The 20227-nt window shown below is 37.0% G+C and overlaps 1 protein-coding gene across 1 annotated transcript; it reads left to right on the top strand.

The window, feature by feature from the left end:
- Positions 1-2024: 2024 nt before the first annotated feature.
- LOC110458457 lies at positions 2025-17624 on the top strand. Its single transcript, XM_021510157.1, has 5 exons — positions 2025-2365; positions 3447-3587; positions 3992-6964; positions 10559-10642; positions 13787-17624. Exons 1-5 carry the CDS (start codon positions 2332-2334, stop codon positions 14137-14139), a joined length of 3585 nt encoding a protein of 1194 aa, XP_021365832.1. The 5' UTR covers positions 2025-2331; the 3' UTR covers positions 14140-17624.
- The last annotated feature ends 2603 nt before the right edge of the window (positions 17625-20227 follow it).

The raw sequence follows: 20227 nt of genomic DNA, 5'->3' as shown, positions 1-20227 counted from the left end.
CTAGCTCGACGATTCTCACAAGCTAAACATACGAATAGTTCTGTTATTTTTGATTTTACAACGTATGCATAAGAGAGGCACAACAGATTTTTTAGTAGTCTCCCATAGGCCTTTTCTTCGGTTTTTTTAATCAAATAGTTTTGCAGTCTTTTATCTAGCAAGTCTGTGTTTAATTCCATTATTTAGTCATGCCCCCGGAATTTTTTGTATTCCTAAGTGTGAAATGGTGCATTCTAGTGCATTCTGGCCACTGAAAATCTGCCTTCACATCTTATTAAAATTTGTCTGTTTTATATGAATTTTGCATTAAAATTGACAGTACCAAAATTACTTGAAGCATTCTGGAAGTTTATACAAAGATGCTACAGTAATAAAAATGATTTTTTTTATGTGTGTAAATAATGCTTATTGTAAGACTTTGTATAGCTTTAGTATTCTTCAAATCAATTGTACATGGAATCATCAAATAAAAACCAAACTAGTAATTGACATTCAGAATGTTTTAATAAATCAAGGATGAATTCTAAAATGAAGAAAATGTACACATCATTCTTTCACTCACACACACCCACACACAACCACTAACACCCACATGTCAAACACACTCCAACATTCATTCATGTATCTTCGAACATTTTCACATAAGCACACTCTTAACACCAGATAAAACAATATTATAAATACTCTATCATAAGACCTCAATAAATACTCTCACAAGATCTCATTTAATTACATTCAGTCAGTCTCACATCATCTCAATGTATAACATATACTCTCACACAAGAAACCAATAAATATTTTAACAAGACTTCAATAAAATACTCTACACAAAACAATGAATATTTTAATAAGACCTCAATAAATACTCTTTCAAAGGACATCAATAGATATTTTAACAAGACCTTAATAAATACTCTACACAAGAAACCAATAAATATTTTTAAAAGACCTCAATAAAAACACTCTACACAAGACAACAATAAATATTTTAACAAGACCTCAATAATTACCCTATCACAGGATATCAAGAGATATCTTAACAAGACTTCAATAAATACTCTACACAAGAAACCAATAAAAAAATGTAAAAGACCTCAATAAAAACACTACACAAGACAACAATAAATATTTTAACAAGACCTCAATAAATACTCAACACAAGAAACCAATAAATATTTTAACAAGCCCTCAATAAATACTCTGCACAAAACAATGAATATCTTAACAAGACCTCAATAAATACTCTACACAAGAAACCAATAAATATAGTTTTTTAACAAGACCTCAATAAATACTCTACACAAAACAATGAATATTTTAACAGTTGAAGGAGTCCAGCATACAAGCTGATTCTGGCTGACATGAGGAGGTGTCTGATGTGTCAATGTCTGGTGTATCTGACGTACGTGACGTTCGACTTTCTTCGGGATGACATAAGGAAATTGTATATATGTTAAGCATGGATGGACACCCTCCGGGCCTCCTCTAATACTTCGAGTTTCAAGACGGCCTTATTTCTCAACTTTTAACGAGAAGTTTTTTCTTTGTGGATTGGAACGAATCTTTAATGAAGCCGTCTTCCTTACTGCACTATGATATATCTCTATATAAAACTCCGTAATATAAAACATTTCCATGCAGTGCAAAATCAAACAACTATATACCTCGGTACATGTACTGATCATACTGCATGTTAAAATAATCATATCATATCATAATCAAATTATCATAAATAATTTGTAATTTCGCTGTTACCAATGTATTTGTCATTAGTATGATATTTTTACTGTATAATTTTAATTTATGTGAGTCTGCAATGCATAATTATCTCGTCAGTTTGTGTAAAATGACAGAATGTGCATCTGTTCTGCAATTATGCTTATATGTATTCGGTTAAAAGCTGATTAGAGCTTATGTTTTGTCGTTTGCAACTATACCGAATTTAAATAAAGCTTTTATATCTGTAAATTCCGGAAATGTTTTGCCGGTATTGCCCATTTATTATACACCTATTGAGGATTTCCTGTTATTATTTCTGTGATTTTGACAATCTTACTGTAGGTGTCGTTTTCGATTATTTCTAACTGCTACACCGAAGGAATTTGGATCAATTAAGTTTCTTCATACACGCGTTCTTTTTTCATATATTTGCAGTGAAACTGTGATGAAGTGACACGGATTTTCGTAAAGTTATCGATCTTTAATCTAAAAATACTTGACTTGTGGCTCTCACGTCACAAATTGAGGTGCCGTGTGCCAAAGCTACGTTAAATAGGACGTGGAGATTGTGGCCTGTTCGACTATGATAACACATGCCATACTTCCTAAAATATGACAACCGAATTAAGAAGAGAAAGAAAATTAAGTATGTTATACATTTATTCATAAATGTTACAGATTCGTAAATCGTTGAACAATCTATTGTATTACAGGAGTTAGTTTCGTGTGTCTTGACAAGATCTTTGGAGATGACAAGTTGACAGTTAAAACTTCGTTAAGAATGTTAATACCAAATGGTATTCCCATGCTTTTGTGCAATCATATTCTTTATAAAATGGGACTTGAAGTGATTGATCTAATATATTGTGTAATATCTGAGAAAAACAATACCGGAATAAATCAATGTTCCTAGTATTACTTGCAAATTAGCATTGGTCGGTCAGTGTTGCACCCTTTGAAAGAGGCAGATATTTATGGGGATTTTTCTTTATTACATATGTATATAAGGTACAGATATAGAAAGTAGAAAACATTTGTATTGTTTGAAAGAAATTTAACATATGTGGGATGGTAATTGTGAGGTCAAAGGCTGGTACGTACATTTATTCGTTACAACAAAATTGATTTTGAGATAAAAGTGATAACATGATGTTATGCTCTTCAATTCAAAAGACATTATGATTTTTTTTTATCTGTATTCACTTAAATGTGTTTGTTGGAAGTACATGACTCTGATGTCTTTTAACCCACCTTATCATTTTTGACGTTATATATATATCGCATATTCCATATCATCTATTCGTTATCTCTTTTATTATTTTAACCCCCTTTTATTATTTTTTATTATCTACACATACAATGCAAATACTTTTAAGATGGACCATTTTATTTGATTTTATCTTCGCTATTCACATGTTTGTTAAAAAAGTAAAATAAATAAATAAATCACCATAGCCCTAAATGACCACAGCCGTCGATGGGCCGTTAAACATAAACAAACAAACAAAAACATGATAGAATAAATACATATATATGTTACATTTGGTAATCTCACCCTTTTGAGATTTATTAATTTGATATAACTCCTTCAACAGAGACTTTGCCTCAGGTATTGCAACAATAGTAAGATCTCAAGTGGTCTGAATACATGATAGAATGAACATGTATCCATTTGATAGTGCTTGGTCAGTTTATTAGTACATAGTGTAATTTACATTTATTTCCAGGCGAGGCAGAGGAGGATTACCTGACATGTGGAAGGTGTCAATGTGAATTTCCCCTCCAGAGGATTACCACCTTCATTGAGCACAAGAAGCAAGAATGTGATGGACCAGAGGCTGATGTTCAAAGCAAGAGCAGAGAGTCTGGTATGTACTGAACATGTAACATTGTCAAATACTTACTACCAATATGGCAGAAGTAACATTGCCAAGCATGACAAGTATGTCTACAATATTTATTATTCACAGACAACAAATAATACAAAATTCATCAAAAAACTATTACAAATACCTGATTCAGGAAATTTGTTTATTTTTAAATGTTCACTATCTACCAATATAATTGTTTGTATAACAAGACAACAAATTATTATTTAATAAATGATAAAAGCTATGATTCTTTTCCATGTGCATGTTTTGGAAAATTATTAATTGACTACATTATGGACTTCTTACATTTAAAGAAGTAATCCCTGTTTGATTTTGCTGAAATGACTTGTGTAGGGACAGCCTATACAATGATCTACATGAATCTTTGTTGTGTGTTCCAGGTTTGCAATGTGTATCCTGCCCTATGGCCTTTATGACAGCTGTGGGTATGTTGAAACATGTCCAATTCTCACACAATTTGCGTCTGTTCCTGGAAAAGGGTGCCTTCTCTAAGGGGATACAGGCCACAAGCTTTCCTAACAACCTACCACGTTTGTCAACTTCTACCTCGGCCCAGAACCAGCTTTCATCAGAAAAGAGGACAAGTCCAAACAGAAATACTGTGTTGGAGCAATTTACTACTACCCACACAAGTACCGTGTCACCAAGCTATCCTCAGGACAAGGGATCAAGATGTCCCCTGGCAGCCAAAACGCAAGAACATTGCCAGCCAAACCTATTACAGTTGCCCCTTTCTGATGTAACTAAGGCTAATCAAACAGAGACAAAGGCTTGGAATAATTCACCCAATAAATCTACTTCTATTTCACCAAACAGTCCAGCAAATCAATCCTTGAAACTATCCAGGAATAAAGCATTACATTCTACTTTGACATGGTCCCCTAACTCTGGCATGAACCGGTCACCGAAATCAACATCTATACAGACCTCTAGTGTGAACCAGTCACCGAAATCAGCATCTATACAGACACAGCCCACTGGAGTGAACCAGTCACAGAAATCAATATCTCTACAGTCCCAGCCCAGTAGCATGAATCAGTCGCAGAAATCAACATCTCAGCAGACACAGGCAGCTGGCATGAACCAGTCACAGAAAGTAACCTCACTGCAGACACAGTCGACAGGCATGAACCAATTACAGAAATCAACGTCTATACAGACACAGTCGACAGGTATGAACCAGTCACAGAAAGTAACCTCACTGCAGACACAGTCAACGGACATGAACCAGTTACAGAAATCAACTTCATTGCAGACACAGTCGACAGGTATAAACCAGTCACAGAAAGTAACCTCACTGCAGACACAGTCGACAGGCATGAACCAGTTACATAAACCAACTTCATTGCAGACACAGTCGACAGGTATAAACCAGTCAAAGAAAGTAACCTCACTGCAGACACAGTCGACAGGCATGAATCAATTACAGAAATCAGCGTCTATACAGACACAGTCTACAGGTATGAACCAGTCACAGAAAGTAACCTCACTGCAGACACAGTCAACGGACATGAACCAGTTACAGAAATCAACTTCATTGCAGACACAGTCGACAGGTATGAACAAGTCACAGAAAGTAACCTCACTGCAGACACAGTTGACGGACATGAACCAGTTACAGAAATCAACTTCATTGCAGACACAGTCGACAGGTATGAACCAGTCACAGAAATCAACCTCTCCGCAGACACAGTCTCATTCTTCAGTTCCAGTAAACTCCCAGCGAACCAACATCAGACAGAGTGCCACAAAACAGCCAATTCTGTTTCCTGTTACATCACATTCATCAGCCACACTTCCAAAAATCAACATTCCTGTGCATCTCCTGAATTCAGATGGCAGCACTCCTTCAGATACATCCGTGTTGGTTGGGCAGGATGTAGATGTTGGCCAGGTTGTACCCATTGTCCTCTTGTCTGGTCAGATGGTAGACATGGCTGCTAAGGGCTGCACATCAGCTCAGTGTTCAAATCTGCCCAGTGTCACCTCACAGGCCGTGGTCAGCAGTAAAAATACACACATACCAAGCATCACAACACAGTCAAAAGTCATCAGTACAAGTACACAAATACTCAGCATCAGCCCACAAGCCAACTTCCGTACACAAGTTACCAATCCCAGCACGCCAGTGTCCAGTGTGGGTAAACACAATTCTCAACTCCAATCTGTTAACACCATTCATTCTGACAATATTCCTGAGACGATGGAAGTGTCATCTGATGCTTCCCGCGAGAAGCAAAGCATGCCTAATGATAGACCAGAGATACTGGAGACCGACCAGTCGGTAGAGAAGGACACCTCTGTGATTAGGGAATCATTGATTGTTTCATTGACTGATCCCACAGAAAGTGTAAACAGTGATGTAATAATGACTGATCCCTCTACAGGTAACAGACCAGCTCCCGAATTACCTGATGGTGGCAAAACTACTGTACAACAAGTTCATGATTATGACTGTTCAATACATACTTCCCAGCAACTGAAGGATGACATTATGACTGCTACCCAAACTAGCAATAGAACTGTGATGGACAGTTGTAGTCAGACAGAGAAGTCATTGAAAAGAGATCCAGAGGGGATCCAAAAGTCCAGGGATGAAGCTTGCTGTGGGCGGCAGTGCTGTGGGGTGACTGTTATCCCTGGTACTCATGAAAATACACGAAAGTGCTGCAGCTCCGTACTACCAAAGAAACGAAAGCGCCACATGGAGACAAAGCATATGTCATACTCCTGGTCCCGATATAACCGACGCCGTCTGTACAGTGGGCTAGACAAGGCACGCAGTGGGGGAACTATTTACATTGATGTGGAGGACGTGAGGGATGATCCTCCAAGGTCACAAGTAAGGACAGGCGGCCAAGAGGGTTCAAAGATACAAGTGTCTGGTGATAAAGAAAGCTTTAAATTAGATACAAATGTTTCCTCATCTATGACAAGTTGTGGATCAGTTATTCTGCAACCTGGGGCAACATTTTCAATCCCTATCCCCTACAACACTGTATCTTCAGGGAATCGCCCACGTAACAGTGTTAACCCCATTCCAGGAGCACAAAGGAGGCTCCCTTCCATGCTCCCTCACTCCACAGACAGCCCATCCCAGTCTCTTGTCGATGCCAAAGACCCGAAATCACCTCCAGAATTTTCTGAGAACGCTGACAAACCTGTGACTTTTTCAGAGACACCTGGAATGTCAAACATTGATACAGGATCCGAAATCAGTTTGGACCCCAACTGTGCTTATTACCAGGGGAGGAAGAGGCGATATCCGACTTCCCGACCCTTTAAGTGTGAACAGTGTGACAATGCCTTTAACCAAAGGATCCACCTCAAAAAGCACATGAGTAAACACACAGGTAGGTGTTCCTGTAATTATAGTAAGGGATACAAGTAAACACACAGGTAGGTGTTCCTGTAATTATAGTAAGGGATACAAGTAAACACACAGGTAGGTGTTCCTGTAATTATATTAAGGGATATGAGTAAACACACAGGTAGGTGTTCCTGTAATTATAGTAAGGGATACAAGTAAACACACAGGTAGGTGTTCCTGTAATTATAGTAAGGGATACGTGTAAACACACAGGTAGGTGTTCCTGTAATTATTAGCTCACCTGGTCCAAAGGGTTCGTTATCCTTTCTCCCATTTTATTCTGATCAAAGGAATTGTATAAACACTGGAAAACAATAGAGGTGTCATTATAGTCTATCCTGTTATAGTACAGGTAGATTATTTACCTGTATTTACCTGTTCAGCAATAGGAAATACTGTGTTAGTTATAGGAATATTTAACAAATATATTTCCTGATTTTCGTAATATCTACTGGAATTATGAATAAACATATACAAGATTCCAGTTATTACTTAATAAAAACACATCAAAATACGTTAATTGAAAACCTGCTTTTATTAATTTCATATAAAATCAATTTTATACATTTTTACTATACATTTACATGTATGTAATATATATATTTCATAAATTAGAACTAAATTTAGCAAGCAATTTATGACAAATATAATCAGTAAAGACAGAGATCATGTATTACATCATTAAATATGCAAAAACAGATGCAAAGCTGGGAATGAAAATAAATAAAACAAAATTAATTACATGTACACATGGAACACTTATCACTGGTTGATCAAATCAATCATATTCATAAAATGCACACATGCACAAAGATACATGATATTCAACTAATATAATAGCACTAACTTTCTAAACGTGAAATATTGGAAAGTCCATAAAAAGCACAGATAATTAAAAATCCATAATTTTAAGAAATTCTAACAAAGCACCAAATAGAAATTCCATAACAAGCACATTTATCACAATGTCACTATAAATGCAAAAGATGGGATGCTGTGTCGGCGTACTGGATTACATCTGTTGTACCATTCTCCAAGCGTTCCTTTAGTTGGTTAAGGGGGCTGTTGATGTTACGGTAGCATTTTGCTCTTGGTCCTTATTATCAACTAGAAATATCAGTGGACCCAAGCCATATGGGGTTATCAAATAGAAACATAACTAATGATTATGTTTTAGGATAAAATAATCTAATGAGTGATACTAAGTTATTAATAAGTACACTGAAGATTCTCTGAAAATAAGGCTCCGATAAGAATTTGCTTCACCCTAAATTAAATCAATTTAAATTTAAATTTAAAAATTAAATTTTTTAATTAATCAAAGCATTATCATCTATAGATATACTGTTAAATATATAAAATATATAAAATATTTGTGCATTTCACATTATTGTTTTGTATTGATCTAGGTGATGAAAATGGTATATTATAAGGAAATAAATGTCTAAAAATGATGAAAATAGACTATATCAAAGCTACATGTATATGACAGGACTGTATATATGATACAGGTAATGTGGGAGAACACAGGTAAAAACCAGGTAAAATATATACGAAACAGACTGAAACTGCTATCACAACATTACTGCCTCTATGGGTTTTTAGGTCACCTGAGCTTTAGCTCAAGTGACCTATTGCTATCCGTTTTCGTCCGTCGTCGTCCGTCGTCCGTCGTCCGTCGTCCGTCGTCCGTCGTCCGTTAACATTTTACATTTCAAACTTAAAGTCAAGTTCTGCTGGGCCGATTGAACTGAAAGTTGGTAGGAATGATCGCCTCATGGTCCTGACAAAGTGTTGTTATTTTTCGGGTCGATCAGAAATCCAATATGGCCGCCACGGCCGCCATTTTGAAAACCTATTTCAAACTTAAAGTCAAGTTCTGCTGGACCGATTGAACTGAAAGTTGGTAGGAATGATCGCCTCATGGTCCTGACAAAGTGTTGTTATTTTTCGGGTCGATCAGAAATCCAATATGGCCGCCACGGCCGCCATTTTGAAAACCTATTTCAAACTTAAAGTCAAGTTCTGCTGGACCGATTGAACTGAAAGTTGGTAGGAATGATCGCCTCATGGTCCTGACAAAGTGTTGTTATTTTTCGGGTCGATCAGAAATCCAATATGGCCGCCACGGCCGCCATTTTGAAAACCTATTTCAAACTTAAAGTCAAGTTCTGCTGGACCGATTGAACTGAAAGTTGGTAGGAATGATCGCCTCATGGTCCTGACAAAGTGTTGTTATTTTTCGGGTCGATCAGAAATCCAATATGGCCGCCACGGCCGCCATTTTGAAAACCTATTTCAAACTTAAAGTCAAGTTCTGCTGGACCGATTGAACTGAAAGTTGGTAGGAATGATCGCCTCATGGTCCTGACAAAGTGTTGTTATTTTTCGGGTCAATCAGAAATACAATTTGGCTGCCATGGCCGCTATTTTGCTACTAAGTTCTAATAGGCCGATCTCACTTAAAATTGGTATAGGAATGATCAGCTCATGGTCCTGACAAAGTTAAGTTAACATTATACTATTTTTTACTCAAATTGGTACATATTTCAACAACAAAAATAAATACTGTAGACTCAGGTGACCGTTAAGGCCCATGGGCCTCTTGTTTAAAAAGTAGGAGAAAGGAGAACACACCGTCCAAAGGACCAAGGTGAGCATATGCCATACCGTGGCTTCCGTCGTCCGTACACACGTCAACAATTTCTTTAAACGACTTCTACTTCTTAACCACTGATTGGAATTCAACTAAATTTGACTGGAAGCATTCCTAGGTGGTGGGGATTCAAAATTGTACAAATGGTGGGACTGATCTCCCAGGGGGTTTAGGGGCGGGGCCAAAAGGGGTCAATTTGGCTATATTGCTACAAACGACTTCTTCTGTAGAACTGTGCACTGAATATCAATCATATTTGATCAAAAGCATTCATAGGAGGCAGGGATTCAAAATTGTACAAATATTGTGGCCGACCCAATACTTGGAAATGGTTGAGATCCCCACGGTATAACCATTTATACAATTGCTAAGTATAAAGAGAAGAATAAATGCACATTAGCTTCCAGGATGACCCAAGGGTCTGACCCCACCCTTGGAGACATAGTCCCTGGGTTATAACTTTGAAATGGTTGAGATCTCCACCCCAAAACTATATATACAAATGCTTAGTTTAAAGAGAGGATTGCAGTCATGATATTAGAATTGATCCTGGGGTCTGGCCACAACCCTAGGGACCTAGTTTCTGAGTCACAGCTTGAAAGCAGTTGAGATACCCACCCCATAACCATACATTAAATTGCTGAGCATGAAAAATCTAATACAGATATGCTACAAAGATTGGCCTTGGGGTCTGGCATATTTCCTTGGATCTCATTTGGAGAATATTTTGCCATGATTGCTTAGATATCCAGGTGAGCGATGCAGGCCCTCTGGGCCTCTTGTTTTTATTCAAGGTCACACAATCATTTTTTTTATTTCAAAAACTTCTCAAGCATATCAGGAGTAAACATAATATGTTAGCAATCAGACTTGTTGGAACTGTTGTTGCCTTTCTCGTTAAACGACTATGTTCATTAACAGGTATCAAGCCATACAAGTGTCAGCAATGTGATTACTCCACTGTAGAGCGGAGTCATCTCAAGGTACACATCCGTATACACACAGGTAAGTCAGAGATTTACAGATTTCAGAGAATTTTTTTATTATCACTCAGGCACACCATTGTGCGCAACAAGAGTACAATATAACAATGATATGGTTGACTGTAAAGCACTCATTTTACTATGCTAGTGTACAATAATATAGTGGAAACTGTTATACTCCTCATACAATGATAAACACAATATTACACTGTACTATCATATACCTTATTATAATAGACAATATAACGCACTACTCATACAATGACACTCATCATATACTGTGATATACATTATTACACTCATTTTACAATACTATTACGATGGTATAATACATAGCATTACATTCACACATACCGTGAGTTCACACAGTGGTATAGCAGGCACTGTTGCATCCATCTTACAGTACAATCCTACAATAATATTAATACAGTATTACACATATATTACTCGTACTCCATGATACATATATTATAGATAGTATACCACACCATACAGTGCAATCATACCATGGCATAATAGTGACTATCATACTCATCATACCATATAATATTACAAAGGTATAATAGACAGTGTTACAATCCCATCATACAATACTGTAATAGACAGATACAAAACAAACCATAATAAGCAAGCTGTAACCACACTTATTATGTAATACAATTATGTTAGGTTTAACAAAATGATCAGTAATATCTATATGTATATAAAAGTTTACAGTTTGATGTGTGAAATTCACATATTATTTTTAGCTCACCTGGCACGAAGTGCCAAGTGAGCTTATGCCGTGGCGCGGCGTCCGCCGTCCGTCATCGTCCCACAACTTTTCCTTTAAACAACTTCTTCTGAAGAACGGACAGGCCTAGAGTCATGATATTTGGCTAAAAGCTTCGTTGGTAGGAGCCCTACAAAGTTTGAAAACGAAAATGACCTTGACCTGTTTTAAAGGTCACAGGGGTCAAATATGTCAAAAACTTCAAACGACTTCTCCTGAAGAACTAAAAGGTATAGAATCTTCATATTTGGCTGATGGCTTCCTGGGATGGAGCCCAACAAAGTTTGAGAATGAAAATTACCTTGACCTACTTTCAAGGTTACAGGGGTCAAATGTGTCAAAAACTTCAAACGAATTCTTCTAAAGAATTAAAAGGTATAGAATCTTCATATTTGGCTGATGGCTTCCTGGGATGGAGCCCTACAAAGTTTGAGAATTAAAATTACCTTGACCTACTGTCAAGGTTACAGGGGTCAAATATGTCAAACACTTTAAACGACTTCTTCTGAAGAACTGGTAGTTATAAAATCTTAATATTTGGCAGGTGGCTTCGTGGGAAAGAGGCAAACAAAGTTTGCGAATGAAAATGACCTTGATCTACTTTCAAGGTCACAGGGGTCATATATGTCAAAAGCTTCAAATGACTTCTTCTGAAGAACTGGTAGTTATAAAATCTTAATATTTGGCAGGTGGCTTCGTGGGAAAGAGGCAAACAAAGTTTGCGAATGAAAATGACCTTGATCTACTTACAAGGTCACAGGGGTCATATATGTCAAAAGCTTCAAATGACTTCTTCTGAAGAACTGGTAGTTATAAAATCTTAATATTTGGCAGGTGGCTTCCTGGGAAAGAGCCAAACAAAGTTTGCGAATGAAAATGACCTTGACCTACTTTCAAGGTCACAGCGTTCAAATATGTCAAATAGTTCAAACAGCTTCTTCTGAATAATTAAAAGGCATAAAATTATAATATTTGGCTGGTGAATTCCTGGGATAGAGCTCACCAAAGTTTGCGAATGAAAATGACCTCAACCTACTTTAGAGGTCACAGAGGTCAACAACATTTTAATGGATTTGGTCTTGAGAACTAAAAGGAATGGATTCATAAGATTTGGCTGGTAGCTTTTTGGAATAGAGCTAACCAATTTGAGAAGGAAAATGACATTGACCTACTTACAAGATCACAGGGAAAAATATGTCAAGCAACTTCTGAAGAAGAATCAAAAAGCATAGAATCTTATAATATATTTTGCTGGTAGTTTCAACAGATGGAGCCAACAAAGTTTGCGAGGGAAATATTTATAGTGCAATATAATATTTAATGAAAATATTTTGCTATGACTGCTTAAATATTCAGGTGAGCTATACAGGCCCTCTTGGGCCTCTTGTTTTAATTGTCTTTCTAGTAATTGTATGAACAGTGATAGATTTGATAATATTCTAACATTACATATTGATATTAATCCTTTCATTTTATGGACAGATGGATTAGAGGTATAATAAATAGGTATATATAACATAGATAACAACTTAAGTTTTATTGCAATTAACTTTTAAGTTTCCAAATAGTACAGTAAGTTTCAAATTCACAGAAAGCATTCTGTAGACCTTTAGCTGTATCTGACATAACAACTGTGTCATCTGCATATAGCTGAATAAATAATTTAACAAATATACCCATGCGATCTTGAAATAAATTACAATATAATGGAGTTGGTCAACATTATTTTGCATTAAAAATTCTACTAAATCATTTAAATATATTGAGAACAAAAATGGGGAGAGATTTTCACATTGTTTTACCCCGACGTGACATGTGAAAAAATCAGTCATACTATTGCTAGTTTTTACGCAAGATTTAGTGTTTGCATACAGATTAATTATAGCATAAAATATCTTTCCTGTGATATTATTCTTTAATTATTTATTCCATAAACCTACTCTCCAAACAGTATCAAACGCTTTTCTGAAATTTATGAATGAACAGAATAGTCAGCTAAGGTAAATACTCTCACCTAGTTACCTCTATTGATATACATAATGTAGGTCAACACAGGTATGTCCTTAATACAGGAGAGTTACTTAATGTGAACATATCAACTGACAAACACTTAGGTACCAAATGTTGATAGTGAAACTGAAAACAATGCTAAACTATTTTTTATGTGAAAGGGAAACTAATATTAAGCTACCTAAACACAGTGATAACTTCCTCAGTTAGACTAATTAAATAAGCTACTGTAAGTTCACAATTTTATGATTTCAAGAAAAAATGTTGCATAAATATGTACACTTGGGAGTGGTAGTGTAAATGTATGTTATGTTTGATGTGTGTTTTACAGGTGAGAAGCCATTTAAGTGTAAATGTATGTTATGTTTGATGTGTGTTTTACAGGTGAGAAGCCATTTAAGTGTACATACTGTGAGTATGCCACCGCCCAGAACAGCACTCTTAAGATTCACCTGAAACGCCACCATGGCAGCCAGCTGCTGGAATGCCCAACCTGTGCCAAGTCCTTCACTCAGCATGACATGTACCAAGTTCACCAGCAGGAACACCAAGGAGATGATCTTACTGACAGCAGTCTGGGCCTGGATCAAGGTCCAAATAGTGAAAGCTTAAGACAGGATATAGGGCAAGGTGACCTTCAGTCAGTGCTAGCTGATGTCAATCCAAAGGAGGAAGTGTCTGACCCATCTGATACTGAACCAATGACTGTTATAGCTAGAGAACAGGTTGAAATGTGATTGCTATAGCTAAAGAACAGGCCGAGAGGTAACTGTTATAGCTAGAGAACAGGTTGAGTTGTGACTGCTATAGCTAGAGAACAGGCTGAGTTGTGACTGCTATAGCTAGAGAACAGGCCGATTGGTGACTGTTATGGCTAGAGAACAGGCTGAGTGGTGACTGTTATAGCTAGAGAACAGGCCGAGTGGTGACTGTTATAGCTAGAGAACAGGCCGAGTGGTGACTGTTATAGCTAGAGAACAGGCCGAGAGGTAACTGTTATAGCTAGAGAACAGGCCGAGTGGTGACTGTTATGGATAGAGAACAGGCCGAGTGGTGACTGTTAAAGCTAGAGAACAGGCCAAGTGGTGACAGTTATAGCTAGAGAACAGGCCGAGTGGTGACTGTTATAGCTAGAGAACAGGCCGAGAGGTGACTGTTATAGCTAGAGAACAGGCCGGGTGGCGACTGTTATAGCTAGAGAACAGGCCGATAGGTGACTGTTATAGCTAGAGAACAGGCCAGGTGGCGACTGTTATAGCTAGAGAACAGGCCAATAGGTGACTGTTATAGCTAGAGAACAGGCTGAGTGGTGACTGCTTTAGCTAGAGAACAGGCCAGGTGGTGAGATCAATAAACATTACAGCTTGTAAAAGTTAAATTCTGTGAATGATCAGCAAATGATCCAACAATTTTAATGGTATGTTAAAGAATGTACGTTGTAAATGTACTACCGATACTGTGTAACACTGTATAAGATATATACTGTCTGTAACCTTATAAGACACGAACTCCCAGTCCCCATATGTGACAGTATTACTGAAATATATAACCGTCACTGTATACTTGAAAATTTTCGCAACAGTTGGATTTTACTGCTGAGGGGTGAAAGTTTCACTGTATGCATGGTACGTACCAAAAGACTGTCTTTGTGATCTATACAGAGCTAACACTAATTATACTGTTTGATTCATTGATAGAATTTAATTTGAACTGATAATGCATTTGTAGTTTTAAAGATATTTATTTTATTTTAGTTTGTGCTCAAATTATGTTTCAACATGTCTGTATAGACAATGACTGTTACAAATGTCAACTATTTATTTATTTATTTATTTGAGTTTCTTCTGTGATGCTTTTCTCCCATTGGGTATTCTGTTACCTGTATGGGTTGTATGTGGTGATCTACCATGTTTCATGTGTATTCTCACAATTTAATTTATAAAATGAAACAAAGTTTTAATTACTAGACTGCCAAAATCAACACAATGATAATTCATATGATTTCTGTTCTATTTTTCTTTTTCTTCTCATGTGCCAAAGTTGTATGAGATTTGTTTGAATTTGTAGGTGATTTAAAACTGGTGAAGTATTTGCTGCTGAAAATTGTACAAAGATGATTCATATTACTATAACGTCACTTTTTATCTTTTTCAGGCCCTCACCATTTTATTGGGTGGGGGTGATATAACACGACCCTTGTCCGTCTTGCTGTGTCCCCTTGTATCAGATTCAATTTCTCTGTCACTACTCTACTAAATTCTTACCAGATTTTATACAGCTTCATTTGTGGACTGGTTTTGATCAATCTTTATACAAAGGTCAAGTATGAGAATACTTGGAACCGAGTGGGTATTTAAGAACCAGAGGTCAAGGTCATTCTTACTATTTATGGAAATTTATATAAAAAATGACACTAATTTGTATTGGAGTACTCTTGCTTTTCATCATGACAGAGGTTTTATAAAGGAAGTTCCAAGGTGCCCCTCGTGTAACACGAGTGACTTTGAAGCATCACAACGGACAGTTGGAGATTTTGACAGATCAAAATAGGCTAGAGTTGGTGTTGTTGACAATCTTATAATTATTTTAAAACCTATGCTTGTGGCGTGACCACACAAAGTCAATGTCGCTTCTCAGCAGTTTCCCGAGTGGCTCAGTGGTGTCTGACATGTTGGGTATGAACTTAAATTTACTTTGCCAAATAGTAAAGAATATCCAAAGTCTCTCTACTTATGCTTTGCCTCAACTTTGCTTGGGTCAGGCTGAACTTCTACTGCTGTTAATTAACTTGTGTTCTCTTTTGATAGCTTGGTTGAGGTTTTTTGCATTTAGACTAACTCAGAGTTTCCCCATTTACTTTTCCTCAAGGACAAGCGAGTTAACCAAATCATTAGGGTGATCAATCCTCCTGATGACATTCTTTCATTCCATCTCATCAAGTGCTACATTGCGATTTCCACGGAGAGTGGCTTGGACTATGCTCGGCGGGCTGACCACTGGTCTGACAGTCGTGTCCACACTGATCTTGTATGACTTACCGATAAGCATCCCAATCCTTGAAATACACTTCAATAGGCTTCAGTTGGATTTTTGGGTAGGAGTTAGTACTACCTGAATGATGCCAAGGTCCTGTGATGACTTGAATCCTAGTAGCAGAACTTAGTGTCTGTTATATAGAACTCGATCCAATTTCCTTTCACCTCCAGTTTTGCTGTTCTTGTCACCATTGTAGCTTGTGAGCATTGCCTGGGGTCTACCCAATGTTGGTTTTGGTTTCATTTTGCTTATAAGATTTATTGGGAAGATATTTGTTTGTGAGCCTGTGTCAACTTTGAATTTGATACTCTCGTTTCCGATACTCATGTTGACATATACCTCATGATCATCTGTCCCAAGTTCTGTTTTTGCGTATCCTCCATTTTTTTTTAAAGATCCGATGAACAGTTCTTCAAATACTCTTAATTTTCCATCTCGAGGTTAACATTATTGATTCCATGATTTGGGTTTTGTTGTTGAGGTGTACATGTGCTCATTGACCTGCAGCATTTCATGACATGGTTGAGTTTGTGTCACTTCATGCCTTTTGTTCCTATATGCTGGACAGTTACCTTTCTTCGTGTTTTGTTCCACATTTGCCACATATTGCAATATACTCTCTTGACAGGGTTTTGAGAGTCCTCTGGCGCTGTGTGTGTAATTTTATTTAATATCTTGTCAAAATTTCTGCTTAAAAACACTGCAGCTTCTTCATGATCCAAGTTTCCCATCCTGTGGGAGATCTCTTCACTGGCTCAACAAATTAAATCGCTTTCCAAAGTGTTAATTCCCCATCTCATAACAGGCATTCCTTTAACTTCTCATTGTTTACGCCACAAACAATTTTATCTCATATGAGTTGATCTCTTAACCTGCATTTTTATGCCAGAGAGCATAGTTCTGTTACAAACTGGTCTATGCTTTCACCTTTTTCCTGTGTCTTGGTGTTGACACGATGTCGCCAAACTATTGTATTATCATTAGGTTGGTAATCAATAATACTTAATAGTCCATGAATTTTTTAAATAGAATGCCAATTTGTTTACTTGATTGTCTTCAAACGTCATCATATTCTAAACGTCTTGCCCATTCTGGCCTAATATACTGTGACCTACTTCAAGGTCACAGGGGTCAAATATGTCAAAAAGTTCAAACAACTTCTTCTGAAGAATTAAAAGGTATAGAATCTTCATATTTGGTTGATGGCTTCCTGGGATAGAGCCCAACAAAGTTTGAGAATGAAAACTAGTTTGACCTACTTTCAAGGTCACAGGGGTCAAATATGTCAAATGCTTCAAACGACTTCTTCTGAAGAAGTGAAAGGTATAGAATCTTTATTTTTCATTGATGGCCTCCTCGGATAGAGCCCGACAAAGTTTGAGAATGAAAATGACCTTGACCTTCTTTCAAGGTTATAGGGGTCAAATGTGTCAAACACTTGAAACAACTTCTTCTGAAGAACTTAAAGGTATATAATCTTTATATTTGGCTGGTGGCTTGCGAGGATAGGGCCCTACAAAGTTTGAGAATGAAAATTAGTTTGACCTTCTTTCAAGGTCACAGGGGTCAAATATGTCAAATGCTTCAAACGACTTCTTCTGAAGAAGTGAAAGGTATAGAATCTTTATATTTGATTGATGGCTTCCTTGGATAGAGCCAAACAAAGTTTGTGAATGAAATCGACCTTGACTTAAGCTACCATGAAAGTATGTTAAAGATACCCGCTTTGCTTCTGAATAAAATTCACACGACTTGACACAGTTCTCTGAAGCGTAGGATGAAGTGCTCGATTTATGTCCGCCATATTTAACATGCTAAGGACCGTTCTCAAATATTGGCCCATTCTCAGCTTTAAATCTAAGAATTGAGAATTACGAATTTTGTAGATAGTCAAAAGTTGAGCATATGCTTAAAGTTAAGCATATACTCAGAGTTGCCAATACCCTCTATATATATACTATCCCTGTTCAGACGAAGTCATGGCGAATGATGGTGAGCAGACGGACACATCGAGTCCCATACAGTATTTAGTACTACGAATAGAGGTGGTGACGGAACTGCGAGTGCATAGAATTTATAACTCGTTATTTAGTAAGTGTTTGTCATGTTGCAAATATTTAAAGTTGGCGGTAACAGCACACATAGACATTCGATGTGGAGTTGGAATGCCGAGCTCCGTTAACCTTCGTCTTATCGCACACAGCACAGCTGTCAGATGTGATAACAGAAAGGATCTGCCTCTGTATGTCTTTAGTGGTCCATATACATCATTGATTAGGCCTACCATGAAAGTATGTTAAAGATACCCACTTTGCTTCTGAATAAAATTCACACGACTTGACACAGTTCTCTGAAGCGTAGGATGAAGTGCTCGATTTATGTCCGCCATATTTAACATGCTAAGGACCGTTCTCAAATATTGGCCCATTCTCAGCTTTAAATCTAAGAATTGAGAATTACGAATTTTGTAGATAGTCAAAAGTTGAGCATATGCTTAAAGTTAAGCATATACTCATAGTTAAGCATTGAGAACGGAGTTAAGAAGTTTCGTGCAAGCGGGGCCAGATTACTTTAGTCTGTTTGTGTATGTTGTTTATTGGCTAGTTTATCGACTAGATCAACCTACCACATGAGTGTAACGCGAGTGTTTTTTCTCGTTCTCATCTGTTTTGTGTTTGTCGCATAAGCACATAATATATATTATAAAATGACTGCTTTATCAAGCAGGCAATTCTATGGAAATCCTGGTTATGGTGATATTGTTTTCCTCAATCGCCTGAAATCCTGGTTATGGTGATATTGTTTTCCTCAATCCCCTGAAATCCCGAAGAGAAAATGTCTCCAAATCATACCATCCTCCTCTCCTACACATGACTTGTACTAGAAATCTTCAGATTATATGTCATTGTCAAAATAAATCATTGATACAAAACAAACATTTTTCTTTCTTATATTTTAAAACAAAAATAATGCATAGAGCTAACTCAATATGCTCTACAGACCGTGAATAAAATTAAATGAACTGTAAATACAAGTACATGAAGGACTATATGAATGATTCAAGCGGAAAAGTAATATTGGACCAAATTATCTTTCAAAAAAGATTAGTTTGTAAATGTTAAACTGAAATAAAGTACATAACAAAGGTTTCGTTTATATACTGTAGTGAATGGAATGTCTGCTACAGTAGTTCAAAAAAAGGTAGTCTGAAGGCTGCATTGATCAGCCACGGATTATGATCACTTTGATTAAAGTTTTTCCAACTGTGACTTCTCTCAAAGTAATCAGTGGAATATCATCACACAAGCTACAGCTACTAAAGCTGAGGTCAGCTTTTAACAAAGTTCAAGGTCATTTGATGGAGGTTTATTGAAACGTGAGCATTACAATGTTTTAGTGTTTGTCCTTCTATTTGCATATCGCACATTCTTGTTTTGAATGTATAACTGTTCCCTTTTAAGAAAAAAGTACACCGATTTGCCCGAAGTCCAAATTACAGCAAAAGGTCAAATGTCAAATCATTGTAATTCGTGTTAGACAAATTTTTTTCTGAATTACCCATTTTTAGCCCACCATCATCAGATGGTGGGCTATTCAAATCACCCTGGAGCTGTGGTCCGTCGTCCGTCCGTAAACAATTCTTGTTATCGGTATTTCTCAAGAAGTACCAGAGGGATCTTTCTCAAATTTTATATGTAGGTTCCCCTTGGTCCTGAGCTGTGCAGGGCAACTTTTGAGACTGATCGGATAAACAACATGGCCGACAGGCAGCCATCTTGGATTTTGATA

The sequence above is a fragment of the Mizuhopecten yessoensis genome, unplaced genomic scaffold (genome assembly GCF_002113885.1).
Source record: "Mizuhopecten yessoensis strain PY_sf001 unplaced genomic scaffold, ASM211388v2 scaffold9615, whole genome shotgun sequence".
NCBI lineage: Eukaryota > Metazoa > Mollusca > Bivalvia > Pectinida > Pectinidae > Mizuhopecten > Mizuhopecten yessoensis.
The sequence above is the reverse complement of the archived record's forward strand: the minus strand, read 5'-3'. Positions and strand labels throughout refer to the sequence as shown.

Coding starts and splice junctions, on each gene's coding strand:
- LOC110458457 (XM_021510157.1), top strand. CDS start 2,332: ATGACAACCGAATTAAGAAGAGAAAGAAAATTAA. Junction 2,366..3,446: donor AAGAAGAGAAAGAAAATTAA/GTATGTTATACA, acceptor ATTTATTTCCAG/GCGAGGCAGAGGAGGATTAC. Junction 10,643..13,786: donor ACACATCCGTATACACACAG/GTAAGTCAGAGA, acceptor TGTGTTTTACAG/GTGAGAAGCCATTTAAGTGT.